Consider the following 21,895-nt stretch of genomic DNA (forward strand, 5'->3'; position numbering starts at 1 on the left):
TTGCTAGGTTCCAGGCCTGACACTCTGTGGCCCTGCGTTATAGAACGGGAGCGGACTCAAGACGTATAGGTACGCCCCGAGTCCTTAAAGGGGAACTCCGGTGGTTAACGTGTTTTTCCGTTTGTGACTTACCCTATTTGTTTTTTTCATTTCTATTCTTGTTGTTTAGCCTACCCTATTTCCATTCTTTGTTGTCTTTTTATCCCCCACTTTGTTTTCCTATCTTTGCTTCTATTTCCTGTTTTTTGCTGTGCTGAAAACTACAAATCCCAGCATGCCACATGCCTTGCTGGTTTGGGGTGGCTCCTTTTTTTTTTTTTGTTTGTTTGTTCTACCCTTTATCCATCCTACTATTTTCCTGGGTCAGCCCCCTTATACACTGTCATACACACACACAAAAGGGACTACAACTCCCAGCATGTGTCATTCAGGAGTCTTCAGTCTGTGGTATAACACCAGCATGCTGCCTCTGTAGTCTCCTGGGGGTTGTAGTTCACCATATCTCTGTAGGGCATACACCAGTGTTTCCCAACCAGGATGCCTCCAAGTGTTGCAAAACTACAACTCCCAGCATGCCCTGACAGCCTTTGGGCATGCTAGGAGTTATAGTTTTGCAACAGCTGGAGGCATAATGGTTGGAAAACACTGGTTTAACATGATGTGTATGCTGAATAGGCATGAACAGTGTTTCCCAACCAGTGTACCTCCAGCTGTTGCAAATCTACAACTCCCAGCATGCCCAAAGTCTGTCAGGGCATGCTGGGAGTTGTAGTTTTGCAACAGCTGGAGGCACACTGGTTTGTAAACACTAGCATACACACACACACACACACACACACACACACACACACAACAGGGACTACAACTGCCAGCATGTGTCATTCAGGAGTCCCCCCTCCCCCTTCACATATAGGGGGAGATTTATCAAAACCTGTGCAGAGGAAAACTTTCCCAGTTGCCCATGGCAACCAATCAGCTTGCTGCTTTCATTTTTATGAAGGCCTGTGAAAAATGAAAGCAGCAATCTGATTGGTTGCTATGGGCAACTGGGAAAGTTTTTCTCTGCACAGGTTATTATAAATCTCCCCCATAGAGATCATTCCCAGTATGAGATTTATCCCCCTGCAGTTCATACATCCCCAGCCCCTGCACCTTCTCATCCTCCCCTTCAGATAACACTTATCTTCTCTGTGAGATCCTTCTCCTGTGCAGACCTGCGTCCTTAGAATACAGAGCAGGGGGAGGGGAGATGTGGGGCGTGGCTTATTTCTCTTGCAGACAGAGAGAGGGGGAAAAAAAAAAGCTGTGACATCTTGTCCACAACAGACTCAGAACTGTGGACAACAGTAAAAGAAAACCCTCTGAACTACAGAACTTCCTGCCCAACAAACAGGTAAGAAAAATACATACATGCTGCCAAAATATATAACACATGTATATTGCAAAAAAACTAAACTTACAAAGAAGATGCCATATAGTAAAAAAAAAAATAACCACCGGAGTACCCCTTTAAGGGGTTTAGGACACTGGGATTTCTCATTTTCACACTTTTGTTTTCTCCTCCTCGCCTTCTAGTCATAACGCTTTCAATTTTCCACCTACAGACTTATATGAGGAATTTTGCAATTTTTTGGGGCTTCCATTTCTACACTGTGCACTTTTCGGTAAAACTGACATTTATTTTGTAGGTCCATATAATTACAATGATACCCAATGTAATAAGGTTTTGTTTTACAACTTATAACAAAAAAAATGTTTTGCATGAAAATTAGTATGCTTAAAATTGCTATTTTCTGATGCCTATAAATTATTTTTCTCTATACAAGGCTGCACGAGGGCTTATTTTTTTTGCCTTGGGATCTGTAGTTTTTATCTGCTCCATTATGTTGTCATAGTAACATAGTTCATGAGGTTGAAAAAAGACCAGAGTCCATCAAGTTCAACCTATATCCCTACTGAGTTAATCCAGAGGAAGGCAAAAAACCCTCATACTAGAGGTAAAAATTCCTTCCCGACTTAAAATATGGCATCAGAATAGATCCCTGGATCAACCTTCTGTCCCTATAAATCTAATATACATAACCAGCAATGTTATTACTCTCCAAAAATGCATCCAGACTAGAGATGAGCGAACTTACAGTAAATTCGATTCGTCACGAACTTCTCGGCTCGGCAGTTGCTGACTTATCCTGCATAAATTAGTTCAGCTTTCAGGTGCTCCGGTGGGCTGGAAAAGGTGAATACAGTCCTAGGAGACTCTTTCCTAGGACTGTATCCACCTTTTCCAGCCCACCGGAGCACCTGAAAGCTGAACTAATTTATGCAGGATAAGTCAGCAACTGCCGAGCCGAGAAGTTCGTGACGAATCAAATTTACTGTAAGTTCGCTCATCTCTAATCCAGACCCGTTTTGAACTCTTTTACAGAGTTCACCATGACCACTTCCTCCGGAAGAGAATTCCACAGTCTCGCTGCTCTTACAGTAAAGAACCCCCGTCTGTGCTGGTGTAGAAACCTTCTTTCCTATAGACGCAGAGGATGACCCCTTGTTATAGATACAGTTCTGGGTATAAATAGATCATGGGAGAGATCTCTGTACTGCCCCCTGATATATTTATCCCCTTAAGGACCAGAGCTTTTTTGCACATCTGGCCACTGTCACCTTAAACATTAATAACTCTGGAATGCTTTTAGTTATCATTCTGATTCCGAGATTGTTTTTTCGTGACATATTCTACTTTAACATAGTAGTAAATTTTTGTCGATACTTGCATCCTTTCTTGGTGAAAAATCTGTAAATTTGATAAAAAATTTGAACATTTTGCATTTTTTCTAACTTTGAAGCTCTCTGCTTGTAAGGAAAATGGATATTACAAATAAAAAAAATTTGGATTCACATATACAATATAACTACTTTATGTTTGCATCATAAAATTTATGAGTTTTTACTTTTGGAAGACATCAGAGGGCTTCAAAGTTCAGCAGCAATTTTCCAATTTTTCACAAAATTTTCGAACTCGATATTTTTCAGGGACCAGTTCAGGTTTGAAGTGGATTTGAAGAGTCTTCATATTAGAAATACCCCATAAATGACCCCATTATAAAAACTGCACCCCCAAAGTATCCAAAATGACATTCAGTCAGTGTTATAACCCTTTAGGTGTTTCACAGGAATAGCAGCAAAGTGAAGGAGAAAATTCTAAAATCTTAATTTTTTACACTCACATGTTCTTGTAGACCAATTTTTTTTAAGTGGTAAAAGGAGAAAATGTTTACTGGTATTTGTAGCCCAATTTCTCTCGAATAAGCACATACCTCATATGTCTATGTAAAGTGTTCGGCGGGCGCAGTAGAGGGCTCAGAAGGGAAGGAGCGACAAGAGGATTTTGGAGAGAACATTTTTCTGAAATGGTTTTTGGGGGGCATGTTGCATTTAGGAAGCCCCTATGGTGCCAGAACAGCAAAACCCCCCCCACATGGCATACTATTTTGGAAACTAGACCCCTCGGGGAACGTAACAAGGGGTTAAGTGAACCTTTATACCCCACAGGTGTTTCATGACTTTTGTGTGTATATATATATATATCACATCCAGCTGTTGCAAAACTAAAACTCCCAGCATGCGCTGACAGACTGTACATGCGGAGAGTTTTAGTCTTGCAACAGCTGTAGGCACACTGGTTATGTATCACTGAGTTTGTGACCTTACTCAGTGTTTCACAACCAGTGTGCCTCCAGCTTTTGCAAAACTACAACTCCCAGCATGTACGGTGCATGGTGTACAGTGACTGCTGAGAGTTGTAGTTTGCAACAGCTGGAGGCACACCGGTCGTGAAACACTGAGTTAGGTAAAAAAAAAAAAAACTGTTTCACAACCATTGTGCCTTCAGCTGTTGCAAAACTACAACTCCCAGCAGTCACCGACAGCCAACGGGCATGCTGGGAGTTGTAGTTATGCAATCAGCAGATGCACTTTAGCTGTTTGTGCAAGCTGGGAGTTGTAGTTATACAACAGCTGAAGGTACACTTTTCCATAGAAAAAATGTGCCTCCAGCTGTTGCAAAACTATAAGTCCCAGCATGCCCATAAGGGAATGCTGGGACTTGTGGTTGTCTGCCTCCTGCTGTTGCATAACTACAGCTCCCAGCATGCCCTTTTTGCATGCTGGGAGCTGCTGCTAAGCAACAGCAGGAGGCTGTCACACCTCCTACTGCTGCTCCGGGACACAGGTCAGTCCCTCGCCGCCGCTCCTGGGGCCCCGATCCCAACATTGACGCCGGGGATCGGGGTCCCCAGCTCCCGGGATCATCTTCCCGCACCCGATCACGTCCTCCGGAAGAGGGGCGGAGCGGGTTGCGGGAGTGACACCCGCAGCAGGTGCCACGATTGGTCGGCCGGTAAACCGGCCGACGAATCAGGGCGATCGTTAGGTGAATTGTCCAGCGATCTGCGGCCATCGCCGACATGGGGGGACATAATGACCCCCCTGGGCGATATGCCGCGATGCCTGCTGAACGATTTCAGCAGGCATCCGGCTCCGGTCCCCAACCGGATAGCGGTGGGGGACCGGAATTCCCACGGGCGTATGGATACGCCCTCGGTCCTTAAGGACTCGGAATGCAGGGCGTATCCATACGCCCTATGTCCTCAAGAGGTTATACATAGTTATTAGGTCGCCCCTAAGCCTTTTTTCTAAACTAAATAACCCTAATTCTGATAATCTTTCTGGGTACTGTAGTCCTCCCATTCCCCTTATTACTCTGGTTGCCTGTCTTTGAACCCTCTCCAGCTCCACAATATCTTTCTTGTACACTGGTGCCCAGTACTGTACACAGTATTCCATGTGTGGTCTGACTAGTGATTTATACAGCGGCAGAATTATTTCCTTGTCGTGGGCATCTATGCCCCTATTGATGCACCCCATGATTTTATTAGCCTTGGCAGCAGCTGCCCGACACTGGTCACTACAGCTAAATTTACTGTTAACTAAGACTCCTAAGTCCTTTTCTATGTCAGTCGTCCCAAGTGTTCTCCCATTTAATACATAACCCCAGCCCGGATTTTCCTCCCCATGTGCATTACCTTACATTTATCAGTGTTGAACCTCATTTGCCACTTCCCAGCCCAAACCTCTAACCTATCCAGATCCAGTTGTAACAGTGCACTATCCTCTATTGTGTTTACCGCTTTACAAAGTTTAGTATAATCTGCAAAGATTGTTACTTTACTATTCAACCCCTCTACAGGGTCATTAATAAATATATTAAACAGAACTTTTTGATTACTTTAATAATTTTTTTTCTATATGAAGTGACAAAAAATCTGCAATTCTGGACTTGGTATCTATTTTGTGTTTATGCCATTGAACGTACGGTTCCATTAACATTATATTTTCATAGTTATGACATTTCCACAAGCCGCGATACCACAGGTTTATTTTTGTATACATTATTTTATTTGAAAAATGGGGAAAAAGGGGGAGGGGTGGGATTGATTCAAACTTATATTAGGGATGGGACTTCTTCACATTTATTAAAAGGAAAACGAATGATTTTGCTGCCAGATTGCAGATCCATCACTGAAATCACTTGATGCAGCCTACATTTCCCATGAAGAGACTGAGTGGGGTGTTTTTCCACTAAACATGTTCATCCAATCAAACAGCTAGTGCTGGTGGTCACCTAGATGAACCTCTTAGACTATTATCCCACTTAAGGACAAAAGGGTTTTTTCATTTTTTTGCACTTTCGTTTTTTTCCTTCTCTCCTAAAAATCATAACACTTAATTTTTCACCTACAGACCCACATGAGGGATTGTTTTTTTGCACCACCAATTTTACTTTGTAACGACATCAATCATTTCACCACAAAATCTATGGCGAAATAAAAAAAAATAAAAAAAAAATATTTGTGGGCCAAAAAAAAAAACAAAAAAAAAAAACAAACACCATTTTGCAACTTTCGTGGGCTCCTGTTTCTACACAGTGCATCGTGTAGGTCCAAACGGTCACAAGGATAAACGCATTTACATAGAATTATTTTTTTAAAGTAGTAAAAATAAAACCTAACTACATGCACCAAATTTAGTATGTTTAAAATTGTCATTTTATGACCTCTATAGTTTTTATTTTTCCGTATACAGGGATCTTTGGCTCATTTTTGGCACCGTGGTCTGAAGTTTTTATCAGTACCATTTTTGTTTTGATGGGACTTTTTGATAACTTTTTATGCAATTTTGGATTTTGGTATTTTTTTGTGTACGCCATTGACTGTGCAGTTTAATTAACGTTATATTTTTATAGTTTGGAAATTTTTTCCAAATGGAAAAGGGGGGGGGGGGGGGCGGATTCAAACTTTTAGGGTCAAAGGGGTACTCCAGTGGAAAACATTTTTTAAATCAACTGGTGCCAGAAAGTTAAACAGATTTGTAAATTACTTCTATTAAAAAATCTGCTGACATCATGACCACAGTGCTCTCTGCTGACATCTCTGTCCATTTTAAAAACTGTCCAGAGTAGGAGAAAATCTCCATAGCAAACATTTGCTGCTCTGGACAGTTCCTAAAACGGACAGAGATGTCAGCAGAGAGCACTGTGTTCCCAAAATAAATAAATAAATAAACCACACTTCCTCTGTACAGACCCTAAAAAGTACAGGAAAGATTATGATTTTTTAATAGAAGTAATTTAAAAATCTGTTTAACTTTCTGGCACCAGTTTATTCAAAAAAGAAAAAAAGTTTTCCACGGGATACCCCTTTAACTCACATTTGTTAACTTTTTTGTTTTACATGCAATCTTCTAATTGCATACACTGTTCACTCGATCAATGCTCTGCTGCTCCACCCTGCAGAGCCTGGCTGGAGCATCAGACCAAAGATCAGATTGCGAGGAGGGCCCTCCCGCCAGCCTCTAAGCTGATCGGTAAAACTGCGGTGGTCCCGATCAGCTCCGCTTAGTTGCCAGCATAGATTTCTTTTCTAGGGGTTAATGCCGGGATCACCAGGATCATTGATGTCTGTTATGAGCCACGGATCCCGGCAGCTGATAGCAGTCGGGACCACCCCACTATGACGCAGGGTCAAGTCGTGACCCGGCATCATAGAAGGGAAGCGGGATGAAGGCATACAGGTATGCCCTTCGTCCTTAACGTGTTAAGTAACTCTACATGCAGTTTTATCCCTGTCTTATTTGTTTTATTAAAGAAATCTTGCCATGAGGGGAAAGTGATTTCACCTATAATCACAAGTGAGGTCTTTTATAAACATCTGAAACTTCTGGGCTGTGTTCACACGTTACATACTGTGTAGGAACAGCACCTTTTGCACATTGATTTTGGAAAAAAAGAAACGTAATGTGTGAACAAAGCCTTAAGAGAGAAGTATAACTACTAGATATCCTGATGACAGAGATTAGGGCTGGGTGGTATACCGGTTCATAACGAAATTTGTGCACTGCACGATATGAAATGTTTCCCCATACCGCAATACCGGTTGGGCCCCTCCCCCTCGGGAATGCATGAGTTATCAACCCAGCACTGCACTGTCCCCAACTAATCATATGTGACCCGCGACCGCTGTTCTGCCGCCGCCCCCCCATTAATTATCAGCCCAGCACTGCACTGTCCCCATCGAGGTAAATACTCACATATCACCCGCAAGCGCTGCCCTCCTAGTCCTCCTGTTTGTTGCGGGCCGCCGGCTCTGACACTCTATACTGTATGCTGTATCCCTATGCCGGGGCTGCAAAAGATAAACAAAATAAACTAATTCACCTTCCCCGTCGGTCCAGACCAGCTCCCTGGGGACTGTAACATCGGACAGCCGTCAGCCTATCACCGGCCGCAGCGATGTTCCGCTTCGGCCAGTGATAGGTTGAGCCCACTGTCATTTAAGCAGCAGGCTGGCTTCTTAGGCTGAACCCACTGTCATGTAAGAAGCAGGCTGGCTTCTTACACGACAGTGGGCTCAGCCTATCACCGGCCGAGGCGGAACATTGCTGTGGCCGGTGATAGGCTGATGGCTGTCCGACGTTCCAGTCCCCAGGAAGAGCGTGAGGCTGACGTACGAACGTGCAATAAAGTTTATTTTGTTTATCTTTTGCAGTCCAGGCATAGGGATACAGCATATAGTATAGAGTGTCAGCGCCGGCAGTCCGCAACAAACAGGAGAACGAGGAGGGCAGAACTTGCGGGTGACATGTGAGTATTTACCCTGATGGGGACAGCGCAGTGCTGGGCTGATAATTTTGGGGGGATACAGTTATATACCGTGGAACCGCCATAAGTTACAAAAATACTGTGATACACATATTTGGTCATACCGCCCAGCCCTAATAGAGATGTACGGAGTATATATAGGGAGTGGAGGGATCTGAGAGCTAGTAAGAGGGAGATCTGGTAGGTAACATAGGTAATTCACAGGAAGTCAGATCTGATATGTTCTCACACACTGAAGAGGTATTCCGGCCAAAGACATCTTATCCCCTACCCAAAGGATAGGGGATAAGATGTCCGATTGCGGTGGGGCCCGGAGCTGGGACCCCCGCGATCTCCGTGCAGCACCCGCATTCTATGCTGAGATGCAGCTCCAGTCTCAGAAACCTCTGTGTCTTTGGGACTTGAGATGTGACGTCCTGCCACGCCCCCTCCATTCATGACTATGGGAGGGGGCATGACGGCCGTCAGGCTAGTGAACACATGACCATGGTACTGTAATGACACACATAGATGCAGCTGCAATGGAATAAAAAAACAGAGCTGTAGGTCTAGTGACAGCAAGTGTGCATGATATGGGGCAAAAAAACTAAAACAAACGCCCACACAAAAAATTCAATTAGCTGACAAATAAGCATTTGCTTGTATGGAGGCCGATTGTTGGCTCTATTATATGTACAGATTGAAAAATGATCTGTAAAAAGGGCCATATGTCCCTTTTGAAGTTTTGCGCTTAACACCTTCCACCATTTTCATAGCCCATCTTTGGGTATCTTATTACCTGGACCTGTTGGTAATGTTTACATGTAGTTTACAGACCATTCATAGTGTATAGCAGAGAAAGACAACAGCAGCCTATTATACAGTTTCAATGTTTAATACAGTTAACAATTAAAAAATGCTTTGAAAAGCTACCTGTATGTTAAATTAATTGTTAAAATAGAGTCTGAGGTCATGTTGTGTCTTTACAATGAACTATGATCACACACGCACATTCACACCCTTCCGAGTGAAGAATTCAAACAAGTGATATGTATAATACAAGAAAGAAAACCATTGCCAAGATGGAATAAAATTCTTAAAAGCACATTTTATAGTATGGCTTGTCTGACAGGAAATGGTCGGCAACCCTTAGCTTTCCAAGGCCAAACATGCCCTAAAAATGTTAGTCTTAATTCCTAGCTTGTGTAAAATACTTAATGACTGGTGGAATGAATAAAAGGTGCAAAGGGGTAGAGGGGACTACACAGTATCCAGCGAACAAGGCACAGCCCTGTCCTCTGAGAAATAAGCCCTTATTTCCAGGATATTCGGGACAGCCTCACAATATAAATGGCGAAAGAAAAGCGGGTGAAGAGTTGTCATTCAGAAACACATTCATACCTAGGGCTATGTGGAACTTTGTGTTCTATGACCATCAATGGTAAAAAAATTTGATGTTTTTGTGCATTATCTTAAACCACCCCACAAACCACACACTAACAACTGCAAGACAAACCCAGTCTCTAGAAAACCCCTATAGCATTGATCCTTTCAAGACCAATGCCCAACTGGCATTAAGACTTTCTACTGTGCAAACTGGCACCATTGTTTCTCAAGGCTGGAGTGTTGATTACCATCAGCCTTATTTCAGTACAATGTAGTAATGGATATATAGATTATGTGATGGATAATAGGATTATGTTTCTTTAGTAAATGGGGGTATAAATCATACATATTTAATCTTCATTTTCCCTTTGGTCAACACTTCATGACTAATTCTGACCCTAGATTGCCATTTAAAGACATTGGCCCTGATTTACTAAAACCCGAGTGTTTAATGTGGAGTCTCTCTTTTTACTCTTTTTCCCCCGATTTACTAATCTGTTGCACAAAATGTATTCTGTCCTGACAGGCAGTATTGCAAAGATGATTACAGAAACATTCAATTAAAGATAGGAAAGTGAGAATCAAACACACAGAACATATTAAGATTTATGGGTCAAAAAGAATTTTAAAAAGTTGCACACAATGTAACATGTTGAAAGGCTGCAGTAACTCAGCCATCTGTCTCTGTAAATTCAGACTACATTAGCGCTACATTAGGGTATGTTCCATGTTGGGGGCAATAGTAGAGGGGCTGAGGGATTGATCACACTGGGTCTCACTTCTGAGACCCGATCAGAAGTTATTAAGCAGGGGAGTGGGCCGCATGCTCCTCCCCAGCGACGTACAGTGTACTTTTACTTATTTCCCATCGCGAGCCCTGAATGGCCGCTACTGAGGAGCCAATCAGGGCTCCCAGCGGGGTTTTCAAATAGAAGCGCTGCGGTGGGGAAAGATCTATAGAATCGCTGGGAGGGAATCTTTATATCTTTCTCCACTATTTGAAAACCCCACTGGGAGCCCTGAATGGCTCCTCAGTACCGGCCATTCAGGGCTCCCGGTGGGGAATAAAAAAATGAAAGTAAACAGTACACTGTACATGGCTGGGAAGCGGAGTATGCAGTCCGCTCCCCCTGCTTAATAAATTCTGATCGGATCTCAAAAGTGAGACCCACTGCGATCAATCCCTCAGGCCCTGTTCCATGATGGGGGTAGGATTCACTCGGTTTTGAGTAATTTCCCGACAGCTCAGAGCGGTCTGTTTTTGGTGAAGCAAAATTGACATGTTTTCCTGTGAGTTTTTCATCATACTCTGATTGGGGTTTTCCTCCAACAAAAACACGCCCCTTTTTTGGCTAACCCCGCCCATTTTGACAGGTTAAAAAAAACAAGGAATGAGGGTATTTTGTGTCGGGAAATTGTGTCGCACAAAGTGTTGCATGGGCTATGAGACACAAATTTCAGCGCACAACCTGAGCGAGAGAGAGTCGGGTTGACGTTAGTAAATCAGGGCCATTCATGATTTTGGGAGTAAGAATACAGTTTTAAAGATGACCTGTCAGCTCTCCTGACAACTGCTTTAGTAAATACAGCACTTCCTATAAAACAATGCAGAGACATTTTTTTTTTTTTTCGAACTCTGTACTGTTCTAGTCCTGTGTTATTCCTCCAGGAAATGTACAAGTAAATTCCCCACTGGGGGTTACCAAGCCATTTGTCAGTAGGGCATGGAACAACATAGTCTAACACTGTCAAAATCAGGTAACGACTCAGTTCTCAAATCATTTCCAGAAGTAGTAACACAAAGTACTAAGATGCCCCACAATTGTTATTTTATAGGAAAAACAAATTACTAAAGCAGGCACTTGGGTTTGAAAGAAAATTTCAACACAGAAAAAGAGACCCAGACCTCCAGAAATTTACCTGAACTAATGCAAATTGTCAAAAAGCTTACAAAAATGACCAGAAGGATCATGACAGATGCAAAAGCTTTGTCACATAGGTAAGGGGGATCTCTTATTCCTGCACCTGACCGGCTGTTAAGAGTCTCCAGATTAAACTTGCTTGGTAGCTAACCAGCTTTGTTTTCAAGTGGTGGTGGCAATCTTTTAGCTCCATCAAAACTGCAGAATACTGAGAGGAAACTTGTCAATTTGTCATGTTATCATATCAATTTAACATGTTATCCAATCTAAGCCTCTAAACAAGACTATGACCTGACTACCAACTATACAGCCAAAACAGTCATCCCCATTGTAGGGCATTGTGGGAGTGCAAGGTAAATAATGTCTTATCTATTAAAATCTTGCTTGGTAAGCCTATGGTTTCACCCTAGCTGGTGATCTGTAAAAACCAGATTGTAATATCCCAGGACATTATATCGACACATGCAGTCAGCCAATGGCAGGTGCTCAGTTCATATGTAGTGAGTTTATGAAAGGCCTAAAAATAGCTTCCTACATGGAGTAAATGATCTATCAAAGGACATTTTATTGTTCAAGTGAATGAAAATGTTCATTGTCTTGTCTAGCTGGAAACACTGATTAAAAAAAAATAAAACATGAACATCTCATTGCAAGTGAACTAAGTGACCCTAAGAAACGGCTGTTTAAGAACCAATAAAGGCAAGTTATAAAGTCATTCTATAAACCTCAAAATAGTATACATCAGGTCCTTTGCAGCAGCCACCTCAATTGCCAGTCAGATAGGTCAGTGAAGTTGAAATTTCATTTGCTGCTCCAAACTCCAGTGGAAATGATATTGTGTACCTATTGCGTAAGAATATCACAGCTCTGCATTAAACTTCAGAGGATATGGTGAAGTAGTTGTGTGAGCAGTACATGCCAACTCCTCAACAACAGTGCAATATCAAATATTTCTAAGACTGTTTTTGCCTTGCATTAATAGTGTATGGAGTTGAAAGCCAGAACGATAACTTCCCGCAATTCCCTTAAATGTCATTCGTGCCCTCAGGTAGAGTCCGAGCCCTCTGTTTCGATGGCAGCAGTTCCCACGGCCTCCCGGATGAAAGGGAGGCGCCAAGAGGGGGGCCAACGCAGGAAGACTGGGGGTCTGAGGGTGTAGAGAGTGGAAAAGTGCTGCCCCCAGAATGAAGGGGCGAGGCGCAGGAGCCCATCCGGACTGGACTTCAGGTCTTGGGGATGAGTGAGAGAGGGGAGCACGGAGTCAGACAGAGGGAGGGGCTCTCTGTAACAACCAAAATGGAAAGGGAGAAAAATAAAAAAGGGTAAGGGAAGAGGGAGACAAGAAAAATAAAATGAAAAAGTTATACAGGTTCTTAATACTGGGGGGATAAAATGGAGGTGAAAAAATTAACGTTTAAAAATGGAGATGCAAGAGCCCAAATGACCATGGATGGAAACACAGGACGGGCTGAGGAGAGGTGAACATGGAATGCACAAGTGATGCACATGGAAAGAGAACAAAAGAAAGGTTATTAGGCCTTCCCCAACAAAAACTTATAAAGATTTCACAATAACATAATATGCTATGAGGGGAGGGGGTGGCCTACACCAAAAGGTTTACAGAAATCCAACCGAAATCTAGACTTCATAGGACCTCTAGATATAAGGCTGTTCTTGGGGCGCAAAATACTTTTACCATGCTGATACAGTGGAAACTCACTCTAATGCAATGTGGCATCTCATACACTGCAGTTGGAGAGACAAATGAATAACCTGTTCAAAGGATAAAACAGGCTGTCCACCCAAAAACCTTACATTTCTCAAAGGGACGTACTATCAAACAAATAGAGAATCACTTTTAATCCCATAGGTGAACAGAAGGAGTAATGGTAAATGGTCATAAACTGCATCATGTAAGGGAAAAGGGTAGAGTCTGTCAGTGAGAGGAAGGTGGTGGATCTGCTTTATCAGGATTACTGGTGCAGACAAAAGCTGAAGAGCCAGCTACCTGGACACCATGGAACTTGAGTGAGACTGGCTAGAGGTGGTGGTGGCAGCACTGAGTTGTGAGAAACCACTATGGCTCGATTCTAGGCTGGTCATTGAACCCCTGAAAAAGAGAAAGGAGAAAAAAAAATGTCAGATAAGACAAAACTGCAGAACAAATTGTCACTTATTTTAGTGTAAGTTCAAATGTCAGATAGGATCTACATTTTGGGGCAGATCCCCTACATGTGAATGGGGTTTTAATAGAAAATTTCTAAATATATTGGCAGTTGTGTGAAAAACTTGCAGAACAAATAACAGGAATGTAATAGAAACTCCAAGGACTATCCCCACTGAATGACAACAAGTCTACTCCTAGGGCATCTGCTGTAGATTTCTGACATGGAAATTGATTTAAAGGGATGCACCCTAGAGTGCTAAGCACTATATGGCATTTTCATGTAATAGGTAACAAGATTTTTAAATTGTTTGCTTACAGCTAGTTTAAGCCCCTCCCCCGACCATCTCTCGTCAAGTAAATGGGGCGAAGCTGCAAAAAAAAATTAAATACCTGAAATCATCAGAGCCAATGATCTCTGTGTAGTACATGACTTTGCACTTGTGTGAGGACACTTGTAAGGAGGCGAGTACATCATCCACACGTGGGAGGCTGCTGGTGGCACAGGCTGGCATGCCATGAAATTTCCATTGCAGGATGTAGAAACCCGGCCAGCGGGTCACATGAGAACCCTGTAAAAAGGGAAATGTTTAAAAGGAAAACTCATCTGTTCACCCACACTAAACCCAATACACTTTTATATAGTGTGGGTGAACAGGAGATCGATGAGGATTTAATTGGTTAAAGGGGTACTCCGGTGAAAAACTTTTTTTTTTTTTTTTAATCAACTGGTGCCAGAAAGTTAAACAGATTTGTAAATTACTTCTATAAAAAAATCTTAATCCTTCCTGTACTTATTAGCTGCTGAATACTACAGTGGAAATTCTTTTCTGTTTGAAACACAGAGCTGTCTGCTGACATAACGAGCACAGTGCTCTCTGCTGACATCTCTGTCCATTTTTAGGAACTGTCCAGAGTAAAAGGAAATCCCCATAGCAAACATATGCTGTTCTGGACAGTTCCGAAAATGGACAGAGATGTCAGCAGAGAGCACTGTGCTCATGATGTCAGCAGACAGCTCTGTGTTTCAAAAAGAAAAGAATTTCCGCTGTAGTATTCAGCAGCTAATAAGTACAGGAAGGATTAAGATTTTTTAATAGAAGTAATTTACAAATCTGTTTAACTTTCTGGCACCAGTTGATTAAAAAAAATAAAAATAAAAAACAGTTTTTCACCGGAGTACCCCTTTAAATACTTTCCTGCACTCCAGAGATCGGTACCGGTGAAGATCTTCTATCTTCAGTGAATTGCGAGCTGGGGACAGGCCCGCCGTCTCAATATGAATATTCATTGCTGCGGGTCACGTGAGTGTTCAGTCGGCGCACCGCTCACATAACCCGCGGCAATGAATATTAATATTGAGCCGGCGGGCCCGCCTCCAGCATGCAATTCACTGAAGATGGAAGAAGATCTTCGGAGGGACAAATCTCCGGAGTGCAGGATAGTATTTAACCCAGTTTCCTGCTCACCCACACTATAACCCAGTGTACTGGGTTTAATGTAGGTGAACAGATGACCGTTTTGCTTTAAGGATGTGGGCAAATTCGGGAAAAAGACTAAAGGAATCCCCAAGTTACCTGCACGCTCTCTCCCTCCTTGCAAGTCAGTGGAGACTCTACCATGCTGTAATCTCGTCCCAGTTGCCAGGCCTTATCAATCAATTGCACATTGTTGCATACAGGAGATGAAATACCATGAGCTCCGAGTGTATCTTTTTTGGGAACCTGTGGTGCCCTCTTAGAGTGATAGATATTAAAAATAATGTCTCCTTTACACACATCAAAGTCCCAGGTGATTACAGAAGAGGCATCTACTATCTGAATCATTATCTAAATAGGAAAACACAATGAACACATTATTAATCCGTATGTACAAACCTGATTGCGCAGGCACTTAATAGTTTCGGGGAGTATACGGTGTTATCAGGTTCCTGGTTTACCATTCATAACAGCTTCCTTTGTGTAACCCCTTAAGGACCCCTATTTGCAATTTCTTTTTTTTCCTCCTCACCTTTTAAAAATCATAACCCTTTTAATTTTGCACCTAATAAATCCTTTTTTCGCCATCAATTCTACTTTGTAGTGACATTAGTAATTTTACCCAAAAATCTACGGCAAAACGAAAAAAAATTTATAAATCACTGTGCGACGAAATAGAAGGAAAAAACGTCATTTTGTAAATTTTGGGGGCTTCCGTCTCTACACAGTACATTTTTTGGTAAAAATGACACCTTCTCTTTATTCTGTAGGTCCATACAATTAAAATGATACCCTACTTATATAGGTTTGATTTTGTCGTAACTCTGGGAAAAAATCATAACTACATGCAGGAAAATGTATACGTTTAAAATTGTCATCTTCTGACCCTTTAACTTTTTTATTTTTCTGCGTTTGGGGCGGTATGAGGGCTCATTTTTTGCGCCGTGATCTGAAGTTTTTATCGGTACCATTTTTATATTGATCGGACTTTTTGAATCTCAGGCTTGGAGCAATCAATCGCCGATCGGACGCGCCAGAGGAAGGTGAGAGACCCTCCGCTACAGTCCTAGCTGATCGGGACACCACATTTTCACTGCAGTGGTCCCGATCAGCCCCAATGAGCAGCCGGGAAGGTTTTACTTTTGTTTTAGACGCGGCGTTCAAAGTTGCAAAGAGTTAATTCTAAACCGCAATCTCTGCCGCGCGCTATTAGCCCCGGGTCCCGGCTTCAGTTACATGCCAGGACCGACCCAATATGGCACGCGGTCACCGCGCGTTATATCGCGGGAGCTGGCCACGGATGTAAATTTATGTCCGTGGCCATTAAGGGGTTAATAAGTGTGTTCTCAGCCTCACTGCCACTTTGCTCCAAGCCTAATTTTCGTTTACCACTTGCATTTATGTTCATGGCCACATTGCAATTATACACCAATCCTTATAAGCATTTTTAATATTTATTGTTGCCATAAATTATGTATTTTCATTGTTTGCACTGGCACTATACTGTATGTGTATTTAAAATACATTTTCTTGACTGATTACAGGAGGTTTCCGGACCCTCAGATGTAGCAGCAATATACAGAGCAGTTTAACATGTGGATCCAGCACTTTCTGTGAAACCAGAAACCTGCAGAGTTTGACTATTTGTCTGTGTCTTCTAGCTCCACTTCATCTTCCAAACCCCTCCCCTCCCAATAGACTTCTATGGAAAGTGTAATCTCTTTACAACTGAAAACCTGTCTTCATTCTGCAGAAAGCAGAAGTTCCTTAGTGTAGAGCACATACATGAAGTGGGAGGAGGAAAGAAACCTTGTGAGTGCAGAAGGAAGTATATTTCTCTGATAGGATGCATTACAGAGTTTCTTATAATCACTTTTAAGTACTATTGATTACTGCAAAAGTTGTCTGAAATGGTGGTTACACTTTGTAAATAACAGTAGTACACAACTTGCCCTACCTCGTGTGGTGCCCCCTTAAAGACACTGGCTGACTGGTAAATGGTCTCTGTCCACAATTTAAGGTCCTCACTTTCAAGTTCTTCTGGAGTCCTGTATAGGGCTTTGGGAACCAGCCCACCTTCGGAAACTTCACACTGTAAGTCAGTGTTTGACAGGTCAGCCGATCATACTTTGCAGTGTGACTATGCACAGGCAGTACATAATGGACCTTAATTTATCAAAATGTGTGAGGAAAAACAGGAGAGATTTTGCCAGAGCGACCAATTGTAGCTCAGTATATGTATGTATGTATGTATGTATGTATGTATGATATATATCTATATATATCTATCTATATCTTAAGCTCTGGTTATAAAAAATAAAAACACACCTCAGCTGTGATTGGTTATAGGCACTCTCTCTCTCTAGTTTTCTTCTCACACAGTTTGATACATCAGGCCCAATTCCTGTAATTCTTTGGATGGTCCCTTTCTTACTCACCAAGCACTCTCCACCAAGGAAATCAGGAATTATTTCCTTGTCAATATAATCGATTAACCCTCCAGGCCCTTGATAGTCATTGCCAGCATAAATAAGGAATTTCTTTCTAGTATTCTCATCTATAAAGGGACTAACCTGAAAAATGAGAAGACCACCATATATTAATGCAAAAGAAAGTAAACAAAAAAAAGGAAGGAAAATAATACTTTGTAAAGAAAAAAAATACCAGTGTCCACAAGACTGGAAATACTCTAGGAGCCCTCAATATCAAGAGTCGTCCCAGCGTCTCTGGATAGTTGGCCTCCACCACTTCAATGATCCGGAGTAAGGCTTTGACTCCTGGCCGCCATAAATGCCTCATATTCAGCCCCTCTAAATCCACCAAACATGTCCAGGAGCTAAATAAAATGAAATTATACAAACATTTAGCAAACTTATCACAGCACAAATTATTTCAATCTATATGCGAGAAACCAGGTCATCTAGAATAGGGTCAGAAAGATAGTCCATAATATGTATGATTTGTTTTTCTTTCAATTCAGGGCCTCCCACTTCCCCATTACAATTTGGCTTCTAAACCTGTGCTTCAGGGTCAAAACACCCAAGTAAATAAGTAAATTTTTCCTTGCTTTCAGCCCTTTGGTAAGTTAACACAATTTACCATTGTAAACCTGACCTGTTTTGTCGTGTTGTGCACCAGAGTGTGTCTGTGCAAAAAAAAAAAAAAAAACCTGACCAACTCTATTTTAGAAAAATCCCAGCATATTTACTATGGTTTTCACAGAAAATGAGGAGGATTTGAGCTCTGGAAAACCCTACAGCTCAGAGCAGGTGTAAAAAAAGCAAAATGTAGGAAAAAGTTCAAAATGTAGGGAAACCTTAGTGAATACTGCGGAAAAATACCTGTCGAGAATAAAAACCCACAAAGAAAATTCCACTGCACTCCAAGTAAATCAGGGCCAATAAGTGCACAATATAGCCACCTAGTGGTTATTTTCTGTAGCAGTTTATAGTATAATGCATAGCTCATAAATAGCAAAAGAAAAAAAAAAGGTAATTATATCAGCTCACCCATAAATCCACATAGAATGGTAGTGTTCCTCACAGTACATCTCAGGCTGGAAGCTTCGGGCTGTGTACTGAAGCCGTGTCTTCAGGTGAAGTCGTTATGGCATAACAAGGAAAATAGTCCGGCTCCCACGTAGATAAAATAGAGTACTTCATTATTCCAAAATTTAAATCCAAAACACACAATGAATTAAAAGTACGTGTACAGAACGAAACGCCCCCCTGGGGGGCGTTTAGTTCTGTACACATCTACTTTTAATTCATTGTGTGTTTTGGATTATAATTTTGGAATAATAAAGTACTCTATTTTATCTACGTGGGAGCCGGACTATTTTCCTTGTTATGCCAAAAAGAAAAAAAATGGCCATAAAGAGCTATACTAGTGACCATATAGCCTCCTAAAAGACAGCATGGGGTGCAGTCAGCTGATGAATTGCACAGCAGAACAATGATAGTGATCAGAGGACCGATGCTGACAGATAAGAGACTACTTATCCATTAGACCAAATTCACTCGGGACAGATTTGCTGAAGGTTTTACCTGTGGATATGTGCAGGTAAAGCCCTCTGTAGGGCAAGTTGTATTTTAACCAATCGTATCTCTAGGCTGTTGAGTTTTTCTGCAAACTTAAAGAGACCTGCGTTGCAGGATGTCAATTTGCGTTAATGAGTAATGGGGAATTTGCACTAAATTGTAAAAATTTTACATTTCTGCCGTATGTTACATGCAGATCCGCCGCAAAAGCTCCATGTTAAGATCTCCTACTTGCGTTATCCACCATAAGGTGATTTTAGTAGTTACCTGCCAGACAGTAATGGACATGCTTAGGAAGGATCTGCGCTTGTCTTGAGGCTAAATGGCTATGTTGTGTGATTATCATAACGTTGTGGCTCTCTTTTTGTGAGCTGGGTATTTCCTGTTTGAGTTGTTCTAAAAAACTACACATCCCATAGTTCCTTGAAGTGTGAGGTCACTTTCCTCCCTCTCACATCAGTCACACCACCCAATGAAACACAAATCAGCTGCATTCCATTTAAAACACCAGTGTTTTCTAACCAGGGTGCCTAAAGCTGTTGCAAAAATATAATTAGTTGCATAATCTCTTCCACCCAGCGGTTGCTCCACCTATTGAAGCAGGACAGGCTCCCTTTGCCCACCTGACTAGTGAGGTCATGTCTTGGCCGCACTGCAACCTGGGAAAACCTGATACCCGAGTAATTTAGTATGTTAAAAATAAATAGTGGGGTGCATATCACAGAAGAATTGTGAGAACACCATCACACTCAGGTACAGACACTATATTATGAACTACACAAACTTTCTCGGAGGATCCATTGGGGGACACAGACCGTGGGTATATGGTCTTGCCGCTAAGAGGCGCTGACACTAGGCAAACAAAAAAAGTTCGGCCCCTCCTGGCAGGATATACCCCACCTACTGACAGGAGCTAATCAGTTTAGTCCTAAAGCAATAGGAGGCAACTGACAACAAAAGAACAAATACCAGCAGAAGTGCAAGGGAAACCGACAAAAAAAAATTAACAACCCTTCGCACAAACCAACGAAACTAGTACCCAAACCATGGGTGGGCGCTGTGTCCCCCAATGGATCCTCCGAAAAAGATTTTACAGTAAGCATAAAAAATCTACATTTCTCGTTCGGAACCATTGGGGGACACAGACCGTGGGACGTACCAAAGCAGTCCCCAGGGTGGGAAGCAAAAACCAAACAACTCAAAATCCAGCAGAGGATGAAGCCACTGCCACCTGCAACACCTTGCGGCCCAACTGGCGTCAGCCGATGCAAAAGTATGCACTTGGTAGAACTTGGTGAAAGTATGTAAGGACGACGAGGTGGCCCCTTACAAACCTGCATAGCCGAAGCCCTATTGCGGAGAGCCCAAGAGGCCCCCACAGAACGCGTGGCGTGTGCAGACACCCGAAAAGGAGGAATCTTGCCCTTGCGACGGTATGATTCTGAAATGGGCGAGCGAATCCACTGAGAGATGGTCACCCTGGAAGCCGGAAGACCCCTGCGACTTCCCTCAGTGATCACAAAAAAAGAGTCACCCTGCCGAAAAGAGGAGGCGACCGAAAGGTAGATCCGGACAGCCCTGACCACATCAAGGGTGTGAAGAGAACGTTCCCTGGCATTGGCAGGGGAGGGACAAAAAGAAGGAAGAACAATCTCTTCGTTCAAATGAAAAGAAACCACTTTGGGCAAAAAAGGAGGTGGACGAAACACCACCTTGTCCTGATGAAGGACCAAAAGAGGGGAACGGCAGGAAAGAGACGCCAACTCAGAGACCCGCCTAATAGAAGTGATCGCAGTGAGGAAGGCGACCTTCCACAAAAGAATACAAAGAGAGGCCTCCCTAAGTGGTTCAAATGGAGCCTCTCTCAAAGCTCCAAACACAAGATTGAGATCCCACGGAGGAGTAGGAGACCTGAAAGGTGGAGCTTGATGTGCCACACCCTGCAAAAAGGTGCGGACATGGGAATTAGAGGCCAACTGTCGTTGGAAAAGAATAGAGAGCTGATACCTGACCCTTCAGGGAACTGAGTCAAAGACTGATCCAGCCCCAACTGTAAAAAAGCGAGAAGGCACGGAAAAGAAAACATCACCGGAGACAAGTCCTGCGGTTCGCGCGAGTGAAAATAAGTCTTCCAGGTACGGTAGTAAATCCTGGAAGAAGAAGGTTTCCGCGCCCGCAGCATGATACGAATAACCTCGGAAGAGAACCATCGGGCCCTCAATACTGCGGTTTCAACCGCCACGCCGTCAAATGCAGCAAAAGTAAGTTGGGGTGGCAAAGAGGACCCTGAGAAAGATCGGACCGCAGCGGAAGACACAGTGGTACGTCTTTGACCAGCCAAATTACGACGGCGTACCACGCGCGTCTGGGCCAATCTGGAGCCACCAGAATGGCTGGAACGCAATCCGCCTTGAGTTTCCTCAGAACCCTGCATAGGAGGGAAAGGTGCGGAAACAGGTAAGGGAGATTAAAAGACGACCACGGGATGACCAGAGCATCAACCGCCATGGCCTGTGGGTCCCGGGACTTTGCTACAGAGGAGAATCTTGGAGACCTCCTCCATCGCTGAGCGACTCCGAGTACCGCCTGGGCGATTGATGTATGCAACAGCCGTCGCGTTGTCCGACTGGACACGGACCGGCCGACCCTGCAAGAGAATCTCCCAGTGAAGGAGGCAAAGAAAAATTGCCCGAAGCTCCAGGAGATTGATG

General features: G+C 42.8%; 1 protein-coding gene across 6 annotated transcripts in view; it reads right to left on the reverse strand.

The window, feature by feature from the left end:
- Positions 1–9,070: 9,070 nt before the first annotated feature.
- SEC14L1 (SEC14 like lipid binding 1) overlaps positions 9,071–21,895 on the reverse strand; it is a 70,483-nt gene continuing 57,658 nt past the window's right edge. For 5 of the 6 annotated variants that reach the window (XM_056550696.1, XM_056550698.1, XM_056550700.1 and 2 more), the window contains 7 exons: positions 17,809–17,980; positions 17,583–17,717; positions 17,102–17,236; positions 15,244–15,495; positions 14,060–14,238; positions 13,511–13,612; positions 9,071–12,784 (listed from right to left, as the gene is read on the reverse strand). In XM_056550696.1, coding sequence (XP_056406671.1) covers positions 12,547–12,784; positions 13,511–13,612; positions 14,060–14,238; positions 15,244–15,495; positions 17,102–17,236; positions 17,583–17,717; positions 17,809–17,980 — 1,213 coding nt within the window. In that variant the 3' untranslated portion in view covers positions 9,071–12,546. The other variant, XM_056550702.1, reaches the window with a different exon arrangement.

Source organism: Hyla sarda, chromosome 13, assembly GCF_029499605.1.
Source record: "Hyla sarda isolate aHylSar1 chromosome 13, aHylSar1.hap1, whole genome shotgun sequence".
Taxonomy (NCBI): domain Eukaryota; kingdom Metazoa; phylum Chordata; class Amphibia; order Anura; family Hylidae; genus Hyla; species Hyla sarda.